This window comes from Sceloporus occidentalis, unplaced genomic scaffold (genome assembly GCF_023333645.1).
Source record: "Sceloporus occidentalis isolate IW3139 unplaced genomic scaffold, rSceOcc1.0.p SCAF_1, whole genome shotgun sequence".
NCBI classification, from domain to species: Eukaryota; Metazoa; Chordata; class Lepidosauria; order Squamata; family Phrynosomatidae; genus Sceloporus; species Sceloporus occidentalis.
This window is the reverse complement of record NW_028316981.1, coordinates 109,803,951-109,826,790: the sequence shown is the minus strand read 5'-3', so window position 1 is coordinate 109,826,790 and position 22,840 is coordinate 109,803,951. Positions and strand designations below refer to the sequence as shown.

The following is a 22,840-nucleotide window of genomic DNA, read 5'->3' as shown; positions in this document are numbered from 1 at the left end:
TGCGGCACCCACGTCACGTGCTAGGGTTTGGGCAAGGACCTAGCTTCCATACCAGCATCACCCCTAGCATGTGATGGGGGCGTAAAAATGGCTGCTCCCTATACACACGGGTGCGGCCATTTTTACGTGCCGGATGCTTAGTGTCCGCACGTAGTGTCACGAGAATGACGCATAGAGTGCGCCATAGGCGCCTCTTCACATCATTTCCGTGACGCAAGAAGAAGCCCCATTTTGGCGCTTCTTTTTAGCTGCGTCAGGAAACCTCGCGGTTTGGCCACTGAGGCTTCTCGGCGCAGCTAATGACAGCGCAGGCAGAGCGCCACTTTTCAGTGCTCTGTAACGCGCCACTGAGTTCTTTTTAGTGCTTATAGATAAACACCGAATACAATAATAAAATAGAAGCTGTTCTGTGAGTTTATACTTTTTGTACAACGAGGTCGGCAAAGTGCTGCCTCTAGATGTTGGGCTGCAATTCCCATAACCTATTGCCAGCATAACTCATGGTGAAGAACACTGGAGTTGTAATGCAACACATCTGAAAGGCTTCACTTTACGCATCCCATGTTAGTAGGAACAAGGTTTTTAAAAGTTATACGTAGTATCCTTGAGTGATGAAATATTTGAGATGATTACTTAATTTTTGCATGTTTATTTGACATCGGTAGTAACATAAAAGTTGTTCATAATATATCTGCTGGACTCAAATGTCTATTTACAGCTCTTTAAAGTACAATTGTAAAACTGTAGATGAGTATCACACATACCTGTTTCACCCCTCTTCTCATTCATGTTCTGTCACATTCCACTTTTGGTGAGAATATTATGGCTTGCATTAAGCCAGCTTAACGTTGTGTCTTAATTAGGAAGTCTGATGTTTAAAAACTGGGATGATCAATCAGGAAGGATCCATGGCCAAGTCACAATGAACATGGCCAAGCACAAGGCCCTTATAATATTTATTTATTTATTATATTTATTTGTCTCCCGCTCTTTTCCCAGGATTAGGACTCAAATATAACAAAATCTGAATAATTTTATATCAGTATTTTTTTAATTTAATGAGATGTGAATGAGATGTCAATTGTCTTCTTCTGTAGTGGCCAGCACTATTGCTAAATCATGGTGCAAGTGTGAGGGCTGAGTTACATACAGTATGGCCAAAGATTAATGTGCACTGTTAGGTAAAATCCATACTTCTGTAATGCATGCATACATAAGTATGCACACTGGCTTCTGCACTACAGTAACTGATAATTTAAAAAGAACGATGCAAAACCATATAAGAGCAGTTTTCCTTTTGTACAATCTTTTTTGAATCACCTGGTATAGTCAATTCCATTTAAATTGAATTTTATGTTAGAAATGGAAGCACCTGAAGAAATCTGTATGCATATATTAGTGTGTATATCTATTTAACACTTTTAAAAAGTATTCATATATTAGTATGTATATCTGTTTAATGCTTTAAAAAAGTTGGCTGGTTTTAATACTGCATTCAGACCTCATGCTGAACTATATTTTAATTCAGGAATGTGACATGTATAACTCTCCATATGTTTCTGGAGTGTAGTTCCCCTACTGGGATTGATGGAAGTTGCAGTCAGATACCATCTGGAGGGTTTAGTGGATGTCAGTTGGACATAACTTCCCACCAGTTCATGTCAGCCCCCAGTCGGACCCAGTTTGGATTGTGAAAAATTAACCACAGTTGTGGGTTTACCTAGCATGTCAAGGTGTACTCAATCAAAAGCAAAAGTGCGTAAGGGTTCCCTTGGCCATGTGGGATGAGATGAGGAGAGCACCAAGTCTAGAGAGAGGCAATCATTCACATCTCATTGAAACATAAGATGTAATTGGCAGTTGCAGTTATAAATACATAATCTAGCATTATGCATTTGTAACTGATTCATATTCATAATCCCAATGTATTTGGTAGTGTAGGGAATGCATGGGATTGTGAAAAGTCCCTCACTCTCGATTTATAGGGCATCAGCCACTGTGAGCAATGGGGATGTGTTCTTTGGTCGATTGGGGCAAGTAGGCCGATGTGCCCACACCACTCCCCTAAGCAGTCAGTGCAGCAAAAAGGAATTGTTTCTGACCGTCCACACTGGAGACTGCTTGCAGGAGGAGGGTGGAAAAATCAGTTTGTTGCATCCCAATTTGACAGAAGAACAGCAATGTGACATATGCAGGGCTGATGCCTGATGAATTAGGATTCTGGGGTTCTGATTAGGAGATGCTACTTAATTAGTATACTTAAGAATGCATTAGTATACTTAAGTATACTTAATTAAGAATGAATTAATCTTGGCAATTGTTTATTGTGAACTTAACCATTGTCTTATACCAGAATTCACTATGGCGGGTTATAGACCGCCGCTTTGAGGCGGTCTGCCGCCGCTGCCGTTTGCTCCGTAAGGGAGCCGTCGCAGCCACATCACGCGGCTCCCTTGCGGAGCAAAAAAGAAGCTCCAAAATGGAGCTTCTTTCTGCGGCGCCTCTGTGACGTCGCAAGGCGCTGCTGGTGCACTCGCGACGTCACAGGCGCCGCAACACGTTCGGACGCACAGCGTCCGATACGTAAAGATGGCGCCGGCCATGTGGAACGGCCGGCGCCATATTGTACGGACAGAGTCCGTACTAGAGCCAGGGGCATCTAGAAGAGACGCCCCTTTTTTAAAATGGGACGTCCTGCGGACGTCCCAAGTGCCGGTTTGTAACCGGCCAAAATGATTATTCAAAAGTATGTTTTACTGAATGCACTAATGCAGATAACTTGGTATTGAACTTAGTTAAGCAATTGCTATGTTTAGTAGCATTAAAATAATAATTAAACTAAACTAATTGTCTGTGTAAGTCAAGCAGGGTGTCATTATGATCATTAAAGGATCATCATGATCTAAATATTGCTGTGACAGACATATTTAAAGTAACAGACCAAAATAACCCTTTACTTTGTCACAGGTTAATAAGCTCAAGAGAGAAGTTACTCACATGAGACAGGAGCTCCAGTATAAGGAACTTGGTTTTCAAACACTGAAGAAGTAAGTTAATGATTAGTAGATTTTAACTTTACAAGAGTTTCTAGGTAATTGGATAATGCAGCTAGTTATCATGAATGGCTAGAAGGTCCGTGTTTGAAGGCAAACCATAAATGCAACCTAAACAGAGTAATCTGTCTGAGCCCATGTTTTTGTTTGAGAATGGGGGCCTAGAGCAGCTATGGTGAACTCAAGGCCAATCAAATGTCAGACTGCAGCTTTCAATATCCATCACCAATGGCTTGGGTTGATGGGAGTTACAGTTCAACAACCTTTGGAGGGGCTGTGTGCTCTCCAATCTTGGTTTACTGTTTAAACTTGGATATGTTAATCTCGGTATTACAAAAAGCTGTATTTTGATCAGTAACAAAAATAATAAATAGAATAACAGGTGTCTCATATTCATCACATTGGGATTTATTTGTGCTAATTTTGGGGCAATAAATGCAATGCAAAAAGACTTAGCTGCAAAGAGATACAGTTGCTAAATCAGTTTGTTGATTCTGGCTACTGAGGAAAATATTGGTATTGTCAATTCATTATATACAAGAATACCTGTTTAAACTCTGTATCATTTTAATTATAGTTGGATTACCAGAAAGACATGGGGGATAAATTTCCTGAATATTAAGTGACACACCCCACATTTTTTTCTCAGAAACTACCATTTATATAATTAAAATAGCTGAACAAATATAACAAGGCAGCTATGACAAGTTCTGCTTTACTAGTTAATAAGAGCAAATCTCACAAAACATGCAGCCATAGCACATGCTACTTGAGCAGCTTAAAGTCACCATATTTCACAGCTACATATGAAAAACAGTTTATATGAAGCATGTTTTTTTCTGTAACTTTTGTGCCACAGAAAGTACCACTGAGATGACCCGTTCTCTTTTAATCAGCAGTTTTTGTTGTTGTGTACCTTTGTGTTGTTTCTGACTTATAGCGACTCTAAGGTGAACCTGTCACAGGATTTTCTTGGCAAGATTTGTTGAGAGGGGGGTTGCCTTTGCCTTCCTCTGAGGCTGAGAGTGTGACTTGCCCAAGGTCACCCAGGGGGTTTCCATTGACATTCAAAACACTAGATGACACTTGGTGTCAGTCAGCCTAAGCAGACTGGCTAGATTCAGCTCAGTGGTTTTTTCCCCCCAGCTCCATATCTGGTTCTGCTAGTAAGACACATCCTTTGAAGTAGTAAGAACTGTTCAGTATTGTTCAGTTTATAGACAAAGCAGGCATTGAAATAGGAAATGCCCAATATAGCAGAAGAAAATACCATGAGCCACTGTTTACTTTATATTTACTGTAAACTGTTTAGAGAACTTTCTATTGTGATGTAGTGTGCAAGCTTTATCAGTAAATAAATAATAAATAAAAGGGTAGGAAGCACTGTTGAGGAGCAAAATGATACTACAAGCCAGTTTAGAGAGGTTTTCAGCAAAATGATGGGTACAATTGGAGGAGGAAGCAGTTTCCTGAGCTACAAGGGAAGTTCTAACTGAGACAAAATGTTCCACTTGGTACATGGGAATTGTGATAATATTAAGGAAAATGAGTGATTTGTCTGTTATGAAATAGATAAAATGATTAAAAAAAAACCTCTCTATAATCTTTTCTCACACTAGATGGACAGAAAAAAGTGTGGTATAAATTTATATAGACATGAAAAGTAAATAATATCAAGAGTTTTTATTTTTACACTGACATCTTACATGCATATTTCTTTTTATTTGTCTTTGTCATTTCAATATGGACAGAACTACATACAGAAGCCATGAATGTTACAGTACTGTATATACTTGACTATAAGTCATGAAATTTATGCTCCAAAATGGACTTCAGAATCATGGGTCGACTTATATATGGGGCAATAAGTTAATACTGCTTATAAAGTTCCTAAAACAAGTGTCCACCTTCCTTCATAGCCAGGGATCTTTAAACAGTTCCCCGTTTGAGTCCCCATGCACGCTCTCCTCTGTCTGTGTGTGTCTTACCCCTCAGCCTTCCCTCGCAGCCAGAGCTAATGAACAGTCGATGAGGCAAGAGAGAGAGAGTATGCTGAGGCTTGTGAGCCTTGGAAATCCTGGCGGTGAAGAGAAGAGAGAGGGAGAGAGGTTTATACCCTGTTTTGCAAATCATGAGCCTTGGAAATCCTGATGGTAAAAGGAGGGGGGGGGGGGGAGAGAAAGAGCACCAAAGTTTGTTTCCCCATTTTCCATGCCGAGACTGTGACCCTTGGGAGAGGTTCAGAGAGGGAGAAATAGGGAGGGAAGGAGTGCTTTGTTTGCCCCTTTCATTCTTTTGTAACATGCCCCAGTGTTTGACACTCGACCTATCCATGGCTCATATCAAAATCCATGATTTTGGCCCCCCAAATTGCCCTCAACTTATACATGAGGTCTACTTATACCTGGGTATATATGATAATAATTAGGAGGTGGGTCTCTGAAACTTTGCAAGAAAATTTACATTTTATCATGGCCATGACTGAGAATTATTTGGAATATGGCATTGTGGAAGAAGATTGACACAAATGTTCTATCCACAGCCCTTCCCCCAGTGCTATTACCTTGCATTTAACCCTGTTTGCCGAGAGGGGGTTAATCATCTAGGGAAAAATATATACTGCAAGAACATGAGTTGTGTGAAAGTGGCTTTTTTGCCTCAGGGTATATACACTTGGAGAGCAGGAGACTTAATATGTTCATATAAAGTGCCCTTTTCATTCAAGTGTCATAAGAGTCCTCCATAGTCTGTAAAGTGATGCTAAGTCTTTATCTGTATGTATTAAATTCAGTGTAAAGGATATCCCAGTAAATTTAGTGGGACTTGCTTTTTAGTAAGCATGTGTAGCATCAGGTTGTATGTGGTGCTGACAACTTGTCAAAACAAGAATTAATTCAAATACCCCTCTCACATATAAAATCATATTTCTTTAAGAAATCTTAAATTCAGCTTCTCAAATTAAGAAGTTGCAACATTCCACTAATCATGTTTAAAAATTAGGTACTACATCAAACAAGTAGAATGTCAGTGAATCCAAAGTAATCCATTTTGTTACTCTTTCCTAAACAAAAGTTTGTTGTCCTTAGAACTATTAATTGACTTAAGGTTCTTCTAATAAACAGCCATTTTCTCTTCTTTTTCATTATTTTATATATTACCTTGAAGAATTGATATGAAAATGTCTGATACCCAGGGTGGATATAAACTTGATGAGGCACAAGCCATCTTAAGTGAAATGAAAGCTATCAAGAAAGCCATAACGTCAGGAGAACAAGAAAAGCAAGATCTCATTGAGGTATGCAGTCAATCTGGTGAACATCTGTGTAAGTAGATATTAACTGTAAATTTCCATGATAGCAAATGTAGAAATGTTTGTACTGAGCTAGTTCATAAAACCTAACATTTTAAACAAAAGCTTAATTAGATATCTGGCCAATATCCTTGCCTTTGTCTTTTTGTACAGTAAAATAGCTCTGTCTCTCTGTCCTAACCTCTACCACCACCCAGCCCCTCTGTAAAAACACACACACAACAACCCTATTCAGTGAAATGGTATGAAGATTATAGATTTTTGAAAATCTGTACATTTTCACACTGATGCTAGGGACTGTAAGACTTTTTTCTTAAAGTCTTTTTTAGCACTGAAAAGTTTTCTTGAATTCTTCCTGTTACAGAGTCTTGCTAGACTGAAAGCTAACTTCGTGACAGACAGAGGATCACCTTCCGATTTGTGGGCCCTCAACACATCCTTAGAAGGTTCTACTCTCTCATTAACTAGACAATATATGGATGCTGGCTCCCAAACAGATGTTTCTGGAAATGTATGTAATAAAATGTCATCTAGTTCTTGTATCCTGCCAGAGTTATTTCAGGATGTTCCATTATAACCCAGTATGTTTACCCTGGTTCCATATAAAAATGAATAAGAGTGATTTTACAGCATTTTTGGTGCCCGTGGGGTATAAAGAAGTGTTTTTAAAATGATTCAAATGTGTGTTATGTTTTAGCCTTTCAGTGTTAATGTTGAACGTAGGCTCTGACATGTTAGGGGAAAGGCTAACTTATAAAGGGAAAGTATGTTAACATACTTTAATTTTATATTTTGCTTTTTTAGTTTATTGCAAGCAGCAGTAATCAGTTGGCTGAGAAGGTGAGATTGCGTCTCCAGTATGAGGAGGCTAAACGAAGGTAATCAGAGTTTTCTTTAATGCTAAGGACTAGTCAGTAATCAGTAGATTCATCATGGAAATAGCTATTTTGAGGGAAGATGGATTTATTCAAAGTGTTGGACGAAGCCTCTGGATTATGAAACCCACAAGGTGGAACTTGAGCAAGTCCCAGTCTCTCAGCCTCAGAGGAAGGCAATGGCAAGCTTCCTCCAAATAAATCTTGCTGAGAAGACCCTATGAAAGGGTCGTCATAAGTCATATAAGGCACATAACAACAACAGTAAAATTCATTCAACAAGGCAGACATTGATATATGACAGTGAATTTGACCACATCAAATTCCTGTTGTGAATTTATGAATAGTGAGGCTGAACTACTTAAACAATGAATGCTAAACAAGTAGCTTTCTTCCAAGTAATTTGCAAAGTATGAATTGTGAGGAAATCCATGTAGTACTTGTAAAATGGTTTGTTTAATTTCATAAGCAGTTTGGTTTAAGAGCATATTAAACCCTGTTGTTAGTTTGAAGATGGAAAAATAGCAGAATATTCAGAACAAATCTGACCTTTTATCATATACATGCTGATAAATGATAGAAGTTATCAAATTACAGCTGAGCAATCCTCTTAGGCCATACTCTTTACAAATGCACAAAGGAATTCACGGATTACAAACTAATGCCATTGCTAATTCATCACCAGAGCACAATGATGGGCTTAATCAGGCAGTTGAACGTTAAAATGGCTGCAAAGCAGGCTTCAGTGCAGCTTGGATGGATTTCTAATAATTATAGACTTTAAATTAATTAAGCAACAGCTTTTCTGGAATGGGAACAAGCTCAATAGTTTTAAAAAGGTGTCCTGAAATATGGCTTCTATGTAAAGTATCAGCTAAAGCTTTGACATGCCATCATGTGTGAGAAGATTAGGACTCCATATACATAAGTGGCGAGAACTTGAGAAATTGTGTCCTTCATTATCGAATAGTGGCATAAAATATTTGGTAATGTTTCTGCACTAATCCTCATTTTATAGTGTCCCATCACACTGACAGCTAACAGTGCTCCGTAACTATATTAGTTTATGACTCAGAAGTACATACATGATGTATATAGAATTAATTGGTCTTCTTCCTCTTACAGAATAGCAAACTTAAAGATACAGTTAGCTAAACTGGACAGTGAAGCCTGGCCTGGCGTGCTAGATTCTGAACGAGACCGATTAATGTTAATCAATGAGAAGGAGGAACTTCTAAAGGAAATGAGGTTCATTAGCCCTAGAAAATGGACTCAGGGTGAAGTGGAAAAACTGGAACTGGAAAGAAAACGTCTAGAAGAGGATCTTCAGGTTGCAAGAGATACACAGAGCAAAGCTTTAACAGAAAGGTAAGTTTTTTTATGTTAACTTCTCTGTGTGTGTGTTTTTAAACTAGCAGTAGAAAATGTTAGTGCTTTCTCCTTTTCTTAGCTGTAGCAAAATTGCAAAATGTAGCAAAATTGGAGAGTTTCCCTCTATTTCTGTGAAATAGTAAATATGTTGCAGACAATGCAGAGCAAAGATGGTATCTAACAATAATTTAATTACATATGATCTCGTAGGAGAAGCTCAGATAGCTCATGGGGGAAAGTGTTCTGGTTTCAGCACAGGCTTCAGATGCCAGGGACTATGAGGAGTTTTCACCTCCTGTACTCTGTCTTGAGCACAACATCTCAAGCTACTGGAAGGATCAAGCTGCCTTGAATCCCCATTTTGGGAGAAATGCTGGATACACACACACACACACACACACACATCCCATAAATAATAAAAGCATTCCTGACTATCTACCCCATCCTATTTTAAAATATAGTGTTATAAGTAGTACCTGTTGTCTTGCTTAACTTGAAGCCCTGTGAGATAAGGGAATATATATCCTTCACCACAGCATCAAGGTTGTGGCTTTCAGCTGTTCTATTACTGAAAGAAAAGGATTTCAACCTTTCATGCATTCTGTTCAGTTGGGGTTCATTTTGATGACAACACTGTAGCCATTAGACTCTTGTGCTTGCTGAGTTCCCTATATGGAGGCCATTCCTATTTACTGTTCCTGTTTACAAAGCTTTACAATGTTAGAAACAAATAAATTGTATGCTAATTATCATTATTTTGCATGTGTGCATGTATACTTTAGAGCATTGATGGTGAACCTTTTACAGGCCAAGTGCCCAAAAAGCGAGGGAATTGCTTGTTGTTTGTAATGAAACTCATGCTATTTGCTCCTTCTGTGAAAAGTTGATGTCAGTTGGTAAAAGTGAAGCATTGTAATCCTGGTACACACTTTACAGCAAAATCATCAGTTCTCCCTGTCCCTCCCTCTACCTCAACACCTTTTTTTGAAAATCTTTCATATCATAGCTATGGTCTGTTTTGTATTTGTTGAAAAAGACACGTAACCTGTGGAGTAAGCTGTTACTTTTCTGAAAATGTTTCGAAAAAGGAAACAGCAATACATGCATCATATGTAAATAAAGGAGAAAGAATTTACATAGTTGAATTTATCAGCTAAAATAGTAATTTTTGTGCCTTATTTATTTTAATAATGGATTTATATGTCACTTTTCTCTCCCAAAGCAACTGAAAACAGCACATGGTGAGACTGGATAAAAATACAGTGCGACCGCATCATATGCGGGCACACTTTATGCTGCTTTCAGCAGATGCTGAAAACCGCTTGGGGAGGAGGGGCGGCGCATCCCATACATGCGCTGCCGTGCCACCACGCTGCCATGTGCATGAGCCCCATTCATTTAAATGAGGCTCAAGCATAGGCGGAATTCGCTTTTACGCGGGGGAGTCCGTAACAGATCCCCCGCATAAAGAAAGGGCGCACTGTATAATTAAAAGACATAACAAGTTCAGATGTAAAGTTAAATGAAAATTAAATAAGAATCATAGTTAATAAAGATCCAAATGACATAATTTAAAATATATCCTATAGTCCTATTGACATAGGGTCGAACCACAAAGCCTGGAACCACATGGGCCGATCATGCCAGGACTGTGGTGACTGCATGGCCTACTTACAAAGTGGGCTGTTGCCACAGTCCCAAGCTGGCTGCCAGCAGGGGTGGATTTAATCCACTTCTAAAAGGTCCAGCTCTTGCTCTGTAAGGGCAGTCTTTGCATGGCTTCTGGCCACTTGGGGGGTATATGTCATTTAAACATACACACACACCCCAAGCTCCTGGAAGCTGCTTTATTGGGCCCATACATTTCGGGCCATAGAATTCACTCTTCCTGACATTATTCCAATACTGAAATATAACTCTATAAAGCTGGCAAAATTGACATTGTTCCATTACTGAAATATAACTCCATGAAGCTGGCAAAATGTATAAGCATGAGGTTGCTGAGTTCAGAGCATCACTGATATATACAAGGCAATACTGGTTTGAGAGCTTCCACTGGTGCCTTACTTTAATATTTAGGCAGAAACATTGCCTGACAACCACAAAGAGATGTTAGAATTTTAGCTATATTTAAATTAAAATGCTTCTTTAAATGCTATCCCCATAGGAACTGAAGTTTTAGAGGAATGTAGTTTGACATCAAGACTGTTAAGCACATAAAAGCTTCTACTTCTCCCACTCAGTTTGCTGTAATTCTTCTGGCTACTAAAAGAGAATTACAGTTTTTGTCTTGATGCAGTAAGTGTGCTTCAGCTGTAGTGTTAGTCCCATGGGAAGCTGCAGTAGTAACAGGGTGAAAAATCCTCCATGTAATTGCCATTCTTTAGACCTAGTGTGTAGGTGGATATTGCTAAGAGAGTCTGCAGTGGTTGTTTCTGACTGTCAGGTTCTCCTGACTAACAATGTGTTGAGCATGCCATCCTTCATTTTATTTTTATTATTATTTTATTTATTATGGCATTTATACCCCGCCCTTCAGCCCTAATGGCTCTCAGAGTGGCTTACAATTATTATTTTTAATAAGATGGTTCCCTGCCCTCAGGCTTACAATCTAAAAGACACGACACAAAAGGAGAAGGGAATGGTGGTGGGGAAGGGGTCTGTGTGATTTCATAGGCTTCATCCAATGCATGATTAGAAGCCATCCCACACATGTGAAGTAAAAGTGTACCTGTGGGGTTAATTTTTTTCAAACATCTGAACAATTCCAGAATCCTTAATCTTAGGTTTCATGAGATTTATTCATCTCTTGCTGCACTCCAGCTTTCTGAATACCTTATTTTTATTTAGGAATTATTATCCCCGAATAGTGTAATTTACGAAGGAGAAAAATCTCTTTTGCTTCTTATAGATAACTGAGTACAGTAGTTACAGACTACCATTTTCTCATGCATCCTGCCATATATATATATATATATATATATATATATATATATTTCTGCAGTGAAATCTTTTGTCAGTTGGCACGATTACTACAGATAGCTCAGACCTACTCTGTGGTGTGAGAGAGAAAACTCCAGGGGGATGTGGTCATTTGAATGAAATCATTGTCATTGTCTATTGTGAGTGAACAGAAGCTTACAAAATGAATCAGGTTGTTCTGGAGTGTCTACATTCTTCAGTTTATGGGAGGCTTGGTTGATTGACAGTCATTCACATTTTTGGACTCATTGGGGTGGTACTAGAGCGTTTGTCATGAAGAGGACCAATACTTCATAATTTATCATTCCATCACTGACTGCTTTCCCAGATACTTTCTGGGTACAGAAGAAACATAAATGTATTTTGTTTAGTATATGTTTCTCTAATTACTATGATTTGTAAGGATGTACAAGTTAATATTTTTGTTCAATCTGAACCAACTGATTGGATAACATGAGAGTCTAAAATGAGATGGACAATTTCAACAGGATGTTAAGATACAGCAATGAAGGGCAGGGGATTTGGGTGGCTGTAGCTTCACTTTGCCACTTCATTTGGGTGTTGAATTATCTTGCATCTGGTATTTTTGAATATGATCTAAGTGTTTTTAATTCAAGTAAAGAGATAGTTGTGTCACAAGTTGCAGGAGAACCCAGCAGGAGGATTTAATAGTAAACAAGACTTAGTTCAGATTTCCCCTATTTGTGAAGGCCTAAGCAAGAGCATTATAGAGTTATATTATTGGGTTCTCGTGCTGCTTGTAGCATATGAACTTAAAATGTGCCCTGAATCATTGGCTGCATCTGCACTGCAGAAATAATCTGGTTTTGATACAAACTACCATTCCCAGAATTCCAAAGCATTGAGCCATGACAGTTAAAGTGGTGTCAAGCCAGATAATTTCTGCAGTGCAGATACAGGCTCAGCGAACCAAAGGTATGCTACCATATCCTTTACACTAGGGTGTATCTTGTACCAGCATTCTGGTGTTTTATTAATAATACATTTATTATCTATTGTTATTATTTCTGAATAATAAGAATAATGAGTTATTTTTTAAATATTGGCAAATAATAATAATAATAATAATAATAATAATAATAATAATGTTTATTTATATTTCCCGCCTCTCCCAAGGATTGAGGTGGGATTATATCAATAAAATAATACAATAATACAAATACAATTGATAAAACACTTATACTGAATTTAACACATTCCTATTAGTTCTCTAAAAAACAGTTCATCAGTAGCCAATAATAGTTGAGAGTGGAACATCATCATAAGCTTTTATATGGAATCCGATGGAAAAGTCTGCCAGAAGAGATCCATTTTGAGTGCCTTCTTAAAGGCATCTAAGGTATTGATGAGACAGATCTCTTCCGGTAGGCTATTCCATAATTTTGGAACCACAGCTGTAAACCCCCTATGGGAAATTGTCGTTAACCAAGTATTATGATGTTCCAATAAGTACTTCCCTGATGTTCTGAGAGTGTGGGGCGTAGGGCATAGGGAGAGGCATTCCCTCAAGTAACTTGGGCCCGAGCCATGTAGGGCTTTAAAAGTAATAACCAACACCTTATATTGTGCCCGGAAGCTAATTGGCAGCCAGTGAAGAGATTTTAACACTGGTGTTATATGGTCAAACCTAGATGTGCTAGTGACCAATCTGGCTGCCGCATTTTGGACCAATTGAAGCTTCCAGACTTGGTACAAGGGTAGCCCCAAGTAGAGCACATTACAGAAATCTAAACAAGAGATTACCAGTGCAAGTATCACTGCTTCAAAGTCCTTTCGGTCTAGGTAAGGGCGCAGCTGGCGTATCAACCGAAGCTGATACCAAGCACTCCTGGCCGTCGCATCTATTTGAGATGACAACTGCAGAGACAGATCCAGGAGTACTCCCAAACTGAAAACTTGGTCCTTTACGGGAAGTGTGACCCTGTACAGAACTAGTTGACAAATCTCCATCCCTGGACTTGAGATACCTATCACAAGTACCTCTGTTTTCTCTGGATTCAGCCTGTTTGTTTCCCCTCATCCAGCCCATTACTGACCCAAGGCAGAAATTCAGAGGAGAGATGCCATCCCCAGTCACTGCAACAGTCGGAGACATAGAGAAATAGATTTGGGTGTCATCAGCGTACTGATAACACCGCGCCCCATGTCTCCAGGTGATCTCTCCCAGTGGTTTCATGTAAATGTTAAACAGCATGGGGGAGGGAATGGCACCCTGAGGGATGCCAGATGTCAGCTCTCTTTTGGAAGAGCAGCTGTCCCCCAGCATCACCATCTGGAATTTGCCCGAGAGGTAGGAATGGAGCCACTGGAGTGCAGTACCCCCAATGCCTAACTCCCTCAGGCATTCCAGAAGGATACCGTGGTCAATGGTATTGAAGGCTGCTGAGATGTCCAAGAGCACCAGCAGGGTCACACTTCCCTCATTGATGTCCAGATGGAGATCATCGACAAAGGCGACCATGGCAGTTTCAACTACATATCCTGCCCTGAAACTGTTTTGAAATGGGTCTAGATAATCGGCTTCATCCAAGACAACCTGGAGCTGGAAGGAAACTGCCCTCTCAGTCACTTTGCCCAAGAATGGTAAAAGGGAGACTGGTCTGTAGTTATTTCTCACCAGGAGATCCAGAGAGGTTTTTTTAAAAAGAGGTCTGACAATTGCTTGCTTTAATTTCGATGGAAATCTTCCCTCCCTGAGGGATGCATTAATTATGGATTGTAATAGTATTTTTATTGCATCCCCTCCCTGGGTGGTCAACCATGATGGGCAAGAATCAAGGGGGCATGTCGTCTTCCTGACACTTCCAAGAATCTTGTCCACTTCATCAGTATTTACAAACTCAAAATGATCCAGTCAAACATAGTCCACAGAGTCACTAGACATCTCTCTTTCTATCTCTGTGATAATGCCTGCATCCAGATCGTCCCTTATCTGAGAGATTTTGTCCACAAAGAAGTCGTTAAAAGCATCACAGCAGGCTCTAGTTGGTTCCAATAGTAAGTTTAGGGTGGGAGGCAATTGAGTTAACTCTTTAACCACCCTAAACAGCTTTGCTGGACTTCTTTGCTGCATCAATTGCCTCTCCATAGAAATCTAAATGATCTCTATGACATGTCCTGTCAGGCAAACTTCAATGTTTCCACCAGCGGCACTCTAGTCATTGTGCAGTCCGCTTCATTTTATTATTTCATACAACAGTAACTAATTGGTGGAGTGGAAACTTGAAACTGTGATTTCTTACTGTACATGCTCTAATCCTCTGGACAAGAGCACGGTTTGTTGCTTGTTACTGTGATAGTAGAATTGTGTATGGCATGTATAGCTTGTTGCTATAACTGAGAGTATTGAAGTTTCCAGTGCAAGGAGAAGTTTATCCATGCCCATTTGCTTCATACTGGAGCATTCACACCTTTTCACCAATGACAAACACAAGCATCAAGGTGACTATGGTTCTGTTTTCACCCTGCAAAGATAAACAAACACACATGTGGTGACTTTAATGGACCATGGACATGGCATGTTTTAACAATTATTTACACTTTAAAAAACGTAGAAATGATCTCACCCAAGGGAATACTCTTAAACATCCACTTTCAAATATCTCTTTTTTCCAGTGTGTTTGTATAAGGGATAGAGAGACAATGGCTCTGAAACACCTTCACTATTGTTTTGTATTTCATCTAGGAAATGCTAATCTTGCCTATGTAAGAAATCTGTTTGCACTGTGTAATTTGCATACTTTTTGCAAAGACAAACAACATAGAAGTCAGATGCCTTCTATATGCAAAATGTAGAGTGCTGACAACAATACCTTGAAGTATCTTAAAGGTAAAAAGCCAGTGTGGTGTAGTAGTTTGAGCATTGGACTAGGATTCTGGAGACCAATATTCACATTCTGGCTTAGCCATGGAAACCCACTAGGTGACCTTGGTCAAGTCACACTCTGTCACTCTCATAGAAGGGCAATGGCAAACCCCCTCTGGAGAAATTTGCCAAGAAAAACCCATGATAGGGTTGCCTTAGGGTCACCACAAGTTGGAAGCTACTTGAAGGCACACAGAAACAACAACAAACCTTAAGGTGTCTGTGGCCCAGTCTAGACGGACCAAATGCGTCGTGCTGGCAGCAGAGGTGATATGATAGCCCTGTTTAAATATTTGAAAGGATGTCACATTGAGGAGGGAGCAAGCTTGTTTTCTGCTGCTCCAGAGAACAGGACCCGGAACAATGGATGCAAGCTACAGGAAAAGAGATTCCACCTCAACATTAGGAAGAACTTCCTGACAGTAAGGGCTGTTCGACAGTGGAACAAACTCCCCTGGAGTGTAGTGGAGTCTCCTTCCTTGGAGGTCTTTAAGCAGAGGCTAGATGGTCATCTGTTGGGGATGCTTTGATTTGGATTTCCTGCATGGCAGGGGGTTGGACTGGATGGCTCTTGTGGTCTCTTCCAACTCTATGATTCTATGATTCTAAACCAGGGTTAAGGGACCATGCGGCAACCTCATGGTCCCTAACCCTAGTATGGCGCGGCACCATAATAATGACGGCACCCAGTGTATATGGGTGCCACCATTGTGACATGACGGATGCATAGTGTCCACACATCATGCCGCACCAGTTCTGTCATGAGTGTGCCATTGGCGTACTCGGGCACAACTGATGTGGCACAAAAAGAACCCACTTTTTGCGGGTTCTTTTTTCTCTGCAGGGAAGCTGTGTGGTTTGGCGGCTGCTGCTTCCTTGCAGGGGAGAAAAAGGCACCGTCAGGCCTCCCTTTTTGGGAGGTCTGTATTGGGCCTACAGTGAACAAAAAGCTGTGCTGAAGTCTGAATTTTTGGAGGTATATAGAGGAATTATATAGAGGTGTAGTGGAATTATGTTTTACGATAATTTAAAATACTATTGCTGCTGCTATTACAGCCACTACTAATAAAAACAATAAAAAGGGCATAAATCTAGAAATAGAATGAATTATTATTATTATTATTATTATTATTATTATTATTATTATTATTTTGGTAAAGGCTTTAATTCTGGTCTGATCTTCTTAAGTCTTTTCTTACCCCAGAGTTACCATTAAAACTAAACTGATTTATAGTAAGCAACATTTGCTCCTATAAAGTTATATGAGAAGAGTTGGAAGAAAGAGCTGCATTACAGGCTACATACAGGGCTCTTGTTAATTTTCAGAGGTGCTACATTAGATGTGCTTACTATTGTCAGTTTGGTATATCTTTGCATAACATTTTACACTGTCCTTTTTAAATATATTTTCCAGATTGAAGCTAAATAGTAAAAGAAATCAGTTGGTTCGAGAACTAGAAGAAACAACACGATTAGTAGCAAAGTTACACATCCAGCTGAAAAAGTAAGCTTTTTGAAAAAAGTTTCGAGGTTTCTTATCTTTGTAGTCATGATGATGATGATGAGTCCGTATATCCAAGCTCTTTTCCTAAGATGAAGCTCAAAGTGGTGTACAATAAAATTTAATTTAAAAATACAATAAATCATAAAGTAAATTCATCATAAAAAGACTACAATGCAATTTGAAGCATAGTATGAAAGAAAACACAGCAGTCATCCAGTTAAAAATGTTTCTGCACTAACTGAAGTCTCGCCAAAGGTCTGCCTGTAAATATGTGAATATGCTTGAACTCCTGCAGTTTACTATGTAGAGAGACAGCCTGTAGTCCAGGCAGGCAGGGGGAGCCACTTTTTAAAATTGCCATGAACTGCCAGCATGAGCATTCAGAACAGTTTCAAAGTGGATCATGTTATCAGACTTTCCAAATATAAAAAAGAGACAGCTTCTTATATCATTTATTGCCGTGTTCACTTTCTAACCAGAATAAAATCACACAGTGGTGTTTTCAAAGTATAATTTAAAGCAGCTATGAAATTACTTGAGAGCCAGCATGATTTGAGCATTGGACTACGACTCTGGAGACCAGGGTTTGAATCCCTGCTAGGCCATGAAAACCCAGTGGGTGATCTTGGGCAAGTCACACTGTCTCAGCCCCAGAGGAAAGCAAAGGCAAACCCCTTCTGAAAAAATCTGGCCAAGAAAACCATGTGATAGATTTGCCTTAGGGTCACCATAGGTCAGATATGACTTGAAGGCCCACAACAAAACAATAATGGCATTACTTGCAAAACAGATATTAACTGAAGTGAATTACATCAAAAACCCTCCTTGTCCAACATTTTCTCTCCAACTGTAGGTCTTACCACCAGGCCAAAGCTCCAAACACCTTTAACACTGTTGGGATGTCCCAGCTGTCTCAGCCATGGCATCCCAACTGTGGAATGCCCTCCCCTTGGAGGCCTGATTGGCTTCAACATCCATTTCATTTTATGGCTTTGTCTAATCTTTTAAAGCCTTTGGGCCTCACCACGCACTGTAGCTGCCAAAGCCTAAATCAATCCTCCATCCGCTGTATGCAGAAGTTTTCTGAAACTCTCCCCTTTTGATTTTCATTGAGTGACCACAAGTTGCCTTAATATGAACCCTGGTGGCGCAGTGGTTAAATGCTTGTACTGCAGCCACTCACTCAAAACCACAAGGTTGCGAGTTCAAGACCAGCAAAAGGGCTCAAGCTTGACTCAGGCTTGCATACTTCCAAGGAGGTCGCTAAAATGAGTACCCAGATTGTTGGGGGCAAATTAGCTTACAGTTTTAAACCGCTTAGACACTGCTTAGGCGGTATGAAGCGGTATATAAAGGAAGCTTTTTTTTGTTTAATATGAGGAGAAAAATTATTTAATGTGACCAAAGTAGTGAGCAATGCCATCTCCTCTACATGCTACTTATTCCTCATTTTTCTTAATCTAAATGTTGAAACATAAATAATTTGAATCTAATATTCAGTATAAAACATCAGCATGAGCAGATGATTCTGTGGGGTTTTGCAGTAATTATAGCCTTGCAATAAATCATGTATGTAACCGTCAGTGAATCCAGTGATTATTATTATATTGCCTACTTTGTCTGAGCTCCAGATGCTATCTCATGTCAGTGGTGGAACTAGCAGTAGTACTTCCAATATGGGGCAAGCATCTCCCAGCTTGCACCTGGGAATTAAACAAGTTTGAATATATTGTGTATATAACTGTACCTGGGAGTACAGTTGTATATGCAATATATAAAGACTTATTTACTTTTCAAATGTTCCATTGATTGATGTTAATTCCTTACCTGATATGCTTAGCTGACTGATAGGGAAGCAGGTTGAGTTCTGTTTATTTTATATTTGTTGTAACCAGCAAATAATCCTGGTTTTCAATTGTGAATATGGCACTGCATTATTAGTGTACTATTTCCAACATTTTTTTTAAAAAATGGTAAATAGTCTGGTCCCAGAGTCAGTGCCTTTCAAAATTCTTTTGCTGGCAATTGTGAAAAACATTGCAAAAAGACTTTTAAAATTTTTACATTCTTCATTTTAAAAATTGCTTATATTGCACTCTTTCATTCCAAAACATTTATGTCACACTTTTCCATTAGAGCAACATGAGGTTATATAATACTTTTTAAAAAATTTAATTTAAAGAAAATAAACTGAAATAACAAAACAAACAAACAAACAAAAACCAGCCTGATAGATCGTATCCTAAGAAGTACACTGTAGACTTTAGGCTTCTTGTTTTTTGCAAGGCAGCACAAGATTAAAGCCGGGGGGGGGGGGGGGGGTGTTGAAGTAATGTAGAAAGCACCAAAATCTGTTTCATTAAGAATCGGTTTGTTCATTATTTCATTTTATGCCATCTGTTTTCCAAGTTTCTCGAAGTAGTGCCCTCCCCATTATCATCATAACAACCCCATGAAGTATTTGGCTAACAGATAGTGAATTTTTATAATTTGGCTAGGAAATAGTTCCCAGGTCACAAAAGTCCCAGGATTTTATGAATGAATGAATATTTAGTTTCTGTCTAATATATTATTTTCTCCAGCTTGTCTTCTAGCATGCTTTCCCTGTCGTCTGGCAGTAGTCCTGGCTCTCTTGCATCAAGCAGAGGATCGCTGGCTGCCTCAAGCCAGAACTCTTCAACCTCAGCCAGCTTTACGGATCTGTTTAGTGAACAGCTGGAGCAACTGGACTCTGAATACCAGAACAAATTGGACCTTTTGCTTTTGGAGAAAGCCACTGGGTTTCGGCCTTCCGGCTGCATCACTACTATTCATGAGAACGAGGTTGTAAAAACTCAGAAGACAGATGCCGCTAGCCGTGTACAGGCCCTAAGATCATTGTCTGGAACTCCTAAATCACTGACTTCTTTATCCCCAAGATCATCTCTCTCTTCTCCCTCTCCACCATGTTCACCACTAGTGACAGACCCATTCTTCACAGGAGAGGCCTTCATGAGTCCTGTGGACTTTGAAGATACTGAAATAAACAGTGGTCTCTCCGAACTTAGTTTAAACACTGGAAATGGCAGGAAGTACAGAACAGAAGAGTCTAGAACTGGAGACAAACACCTGGACCAAGGTAAAGTGATTCTTGCCCCCTTCCTGTACATTTTGTTGTTGTTGTTGTATGCCTTCAAGTCATTTCCAACTTATGGTGACCGTAAGGTAACCCTATCATCAGGTTTCCTGGGGCTGAGAGTGTGTGACTCACCCAAGGTCACACAGTTGCTTTTCATGACTGAGCCAGGAACTGAGCCCTGGTTTCCAGGGTCATAGTACAATCATCAAGCCACTACACACTGCTGGTTTTCTTCTGTACTTTAGCCTTTAAAAATTTTATATTATTTTTTTAAGCAAAGTAATGGGTTCTGAGGTGTATACTATATGAAAAGCCTTCAAAAACAAACTCCCTAAAGCTTTTTACAGATGGCATGGGGGAGGAGAAATAAAATATGAAATTTTCCCAGATCATAAGCTTAAGCCTAATGGAAATACGTGTGTATGTGTGTATTTGTAATTATCCAAATGTAGAGATATAAGCAAACGTGAACATTTCCTCTGTTAAAATAGGATACAGATAAGTAAAGGTTTATGGGAATTTGGTTGTTTCTAATGCAGCATTTAGTGTCCAGACATAACTCCTCTTCATTCTGCAAAAATTAGTTTGTTAAACATAAAATCATTAATAGACAGTACCAGTTGCAACAGAAACACTTGTGTAAATTCTTATGCAACATCTATTATGTATAGGAGAGAGAAATAACAGGTTTTAAAGTAGAATGAGCTTCAATTAAAAAAATCCTTTATGATCTGTTCATTAGGTGAATGTCCAATCAGTTGTTCTTAACGGTGTTGTCTTGTGTGCTGCCATTCTTCTTTTACTTCACAACAGCAACAACAACAACAATAATAATAATTCTGTCCTATATAACCCATCTACCTACACTGAACCTACAATAAGATAGAGGCCCTAATAAAAGACCTAAAAATAGTGGCTGGTTTATGTATATGTGTATGCTTATGGGCATACATTTACTTCTGTAAATGTTCCATAAAAACAAAATTGTTAAAACTCTCTCTGTGTGTGTCTTTCCTACATCCCTCCCCCAATGCACACAGATTCACATTGGGTGTGTCTATTTCTTTACATAGACAGACAGAGGACATGCACACATCTTTTGGCTCTTCTGAAGGCACCTGGCTTTCTTATCTTGCACATTCTCCTGTCTTCTGACCAATTATAAGTCTCTTAGTAGATTGCGGTGGACATCTTTTACTCACTGTACTGGAACTCTTTTTAAAGCACCGAGATTCCTGTGCAGATTGTCTGAAAGAGGTCTAAATAAGAGGGTCACATTACTTATATGAAGCCACTTATTTTGTGGCTTGAAGGATGAGTAATTTTAGTATTTCTTCTGTGTTTGAACTCTTCAAGTAGCATAATTTAATAGGGTTACCTAAACCTGTCTATCTAAAATACTTATTTCCTATCTTGTGAAAGAATCTTGTGAACAGTGTGTTTTACTAATGTAAGACAATTGGGTTACGGACTCCTGATCTGGGAAGGATCTTGTGATGGTTTGTTTTCAGCATCATAGACTGAGCTCTTCCATACATCTCTAAGCAATGGCTACATTTGTATTTGAAGTATGAAGTAGTTATTATTCCCATTAGATCTTGATGGTAATTAGTCTTAACCTTTCCTGGCGCAGTGAGAATGGCTGAGGCTGTTAAAGTGAAAACTATAAGGCGCTAAGTAGATTAAGTGATTTAGGGTTGTTATTCAGTCAGCAGACAAAATAATCACCACAGGTAGTTTATTTCAGGGCAGTAATGAGGAAAGGGTCCGCTCCCTGGGCTCCTCTCACACAGCTCAGAGTAGTGGAAAAGCTGCCTTGACTGAGTTACAATATGGCCTGCTGAGATCATGTGTTCTCACATGTTCCTGTAAGTACAACTAAACAGTCAGTTCCCTAAATCTCTCCCCTTTCTCTAACCTTCTTTAAGGAAATCTGTTTTGCAAAGCCTTTGCTGCTGTCCAGTTTAAAAGTTTTTCTATGTCTAATTTAAATAACTGGCTAGTGGCGTGCGACTTAACATATATGCCTATGTGTCCCAACTAAATCATACAATAGACAAATGAAATGAAACAAATTGGGGCTTTCAAAATGAAAACAAATGTTTTCTGGTCATATTTGGCTTTTCTCACAAATGTTCTCTCTTGGGGCTCTAAATTAAAGCATTGGAAGTCTGTACACTTCATATAAATATGGCTGAACACCCTTTTAATGTCATTCAAGGAGAGGTTTGTGGTTAAAGAAAATGCCACTGCCTTATGTCAACAGCACAACCCAAGCCAACTTGATTAATTTTGTGTGGCCTTGATTGTTGTTGTGTTCTTCTAAGTCATTTTTTACTTATAGTGACCATAAGGTGAACTTATCATAGGTTTTTCTTGGTGAGTTCCTTCAGATGGGATTTGCCATTGCTATCCTCTGAGGCTGAGAGTGTGTGACTTGCCCAAGGTCACCCAGTGAGTTTTTATGCTTGGGTGGAGAATCAAACCCTGATCTCCAGAGTCATAGTTCAGTGCTCAAACCACTACACCATGCTGGCTCTTAGTTGACATGCATTTGTTGTTGGTGGGCTCTATGTAGTTTGGTAGGTTTGATTCTCAGCTCTGTCATGAAACGGATTGGGTGACTTTGGGCAAGTCACATGCTCTCAGCTTCAGGAGAAGGCAATGGCAAACCTCCTCTCAACAAATCTTGCCAAAAAAAAAATGATAGATTTGCCTTAGAGTCACCATAAGTCAGAAAT

General features: G+C 39.3%; 1 protein-coding gene across 3 annotated transcripts in view; it reads left to right on the top strand.

Annotated features, from left to right (window-relative positions):
• The window catches only part of WWC1 (WW and C2 domain containing 1), a 114,907-nt gene that overhangs the window by 69,574 nt on the left and 22,493 nt on the right, over positions 1 to 22,840 (top strand). For all 3 annotated transcript variants that reach the window (XM_089531925.1, XM_089531934.1, XM_089531917.1), the window contains exons 5-11: positions 2,968 to 3,047; positions 6,219 to 6,348; positions 6,728 to 6,874; positions 7,168 to 7,241; positions 8,364 to 8,606; positions 16,892 to 16,981; positions 19,564 to 20,099. In XM_089531925.1, coding sequence (XP_089388051.1) covers positions 2,968 to 3,047; positions 6,219 to 6,348; positions 6,728 to 6,874; positions 7,168 to 7,241; positions 8,364 to 8,606; positions 16,892 to 16,981; positions 19,564 to 20,099 — 1,300 coding nt within the window. The remainder of the gene's footprint in view (positions 1 to 2,967; positions 3,048 to 6,218; positions 6,349 to 6,727; positions 6,875 to 7,167; positions 7,242 to 8,363; positions 8,607 to 16,891; positions 16,982 to 19,563; positions 20,100 to 22,840) is intronic.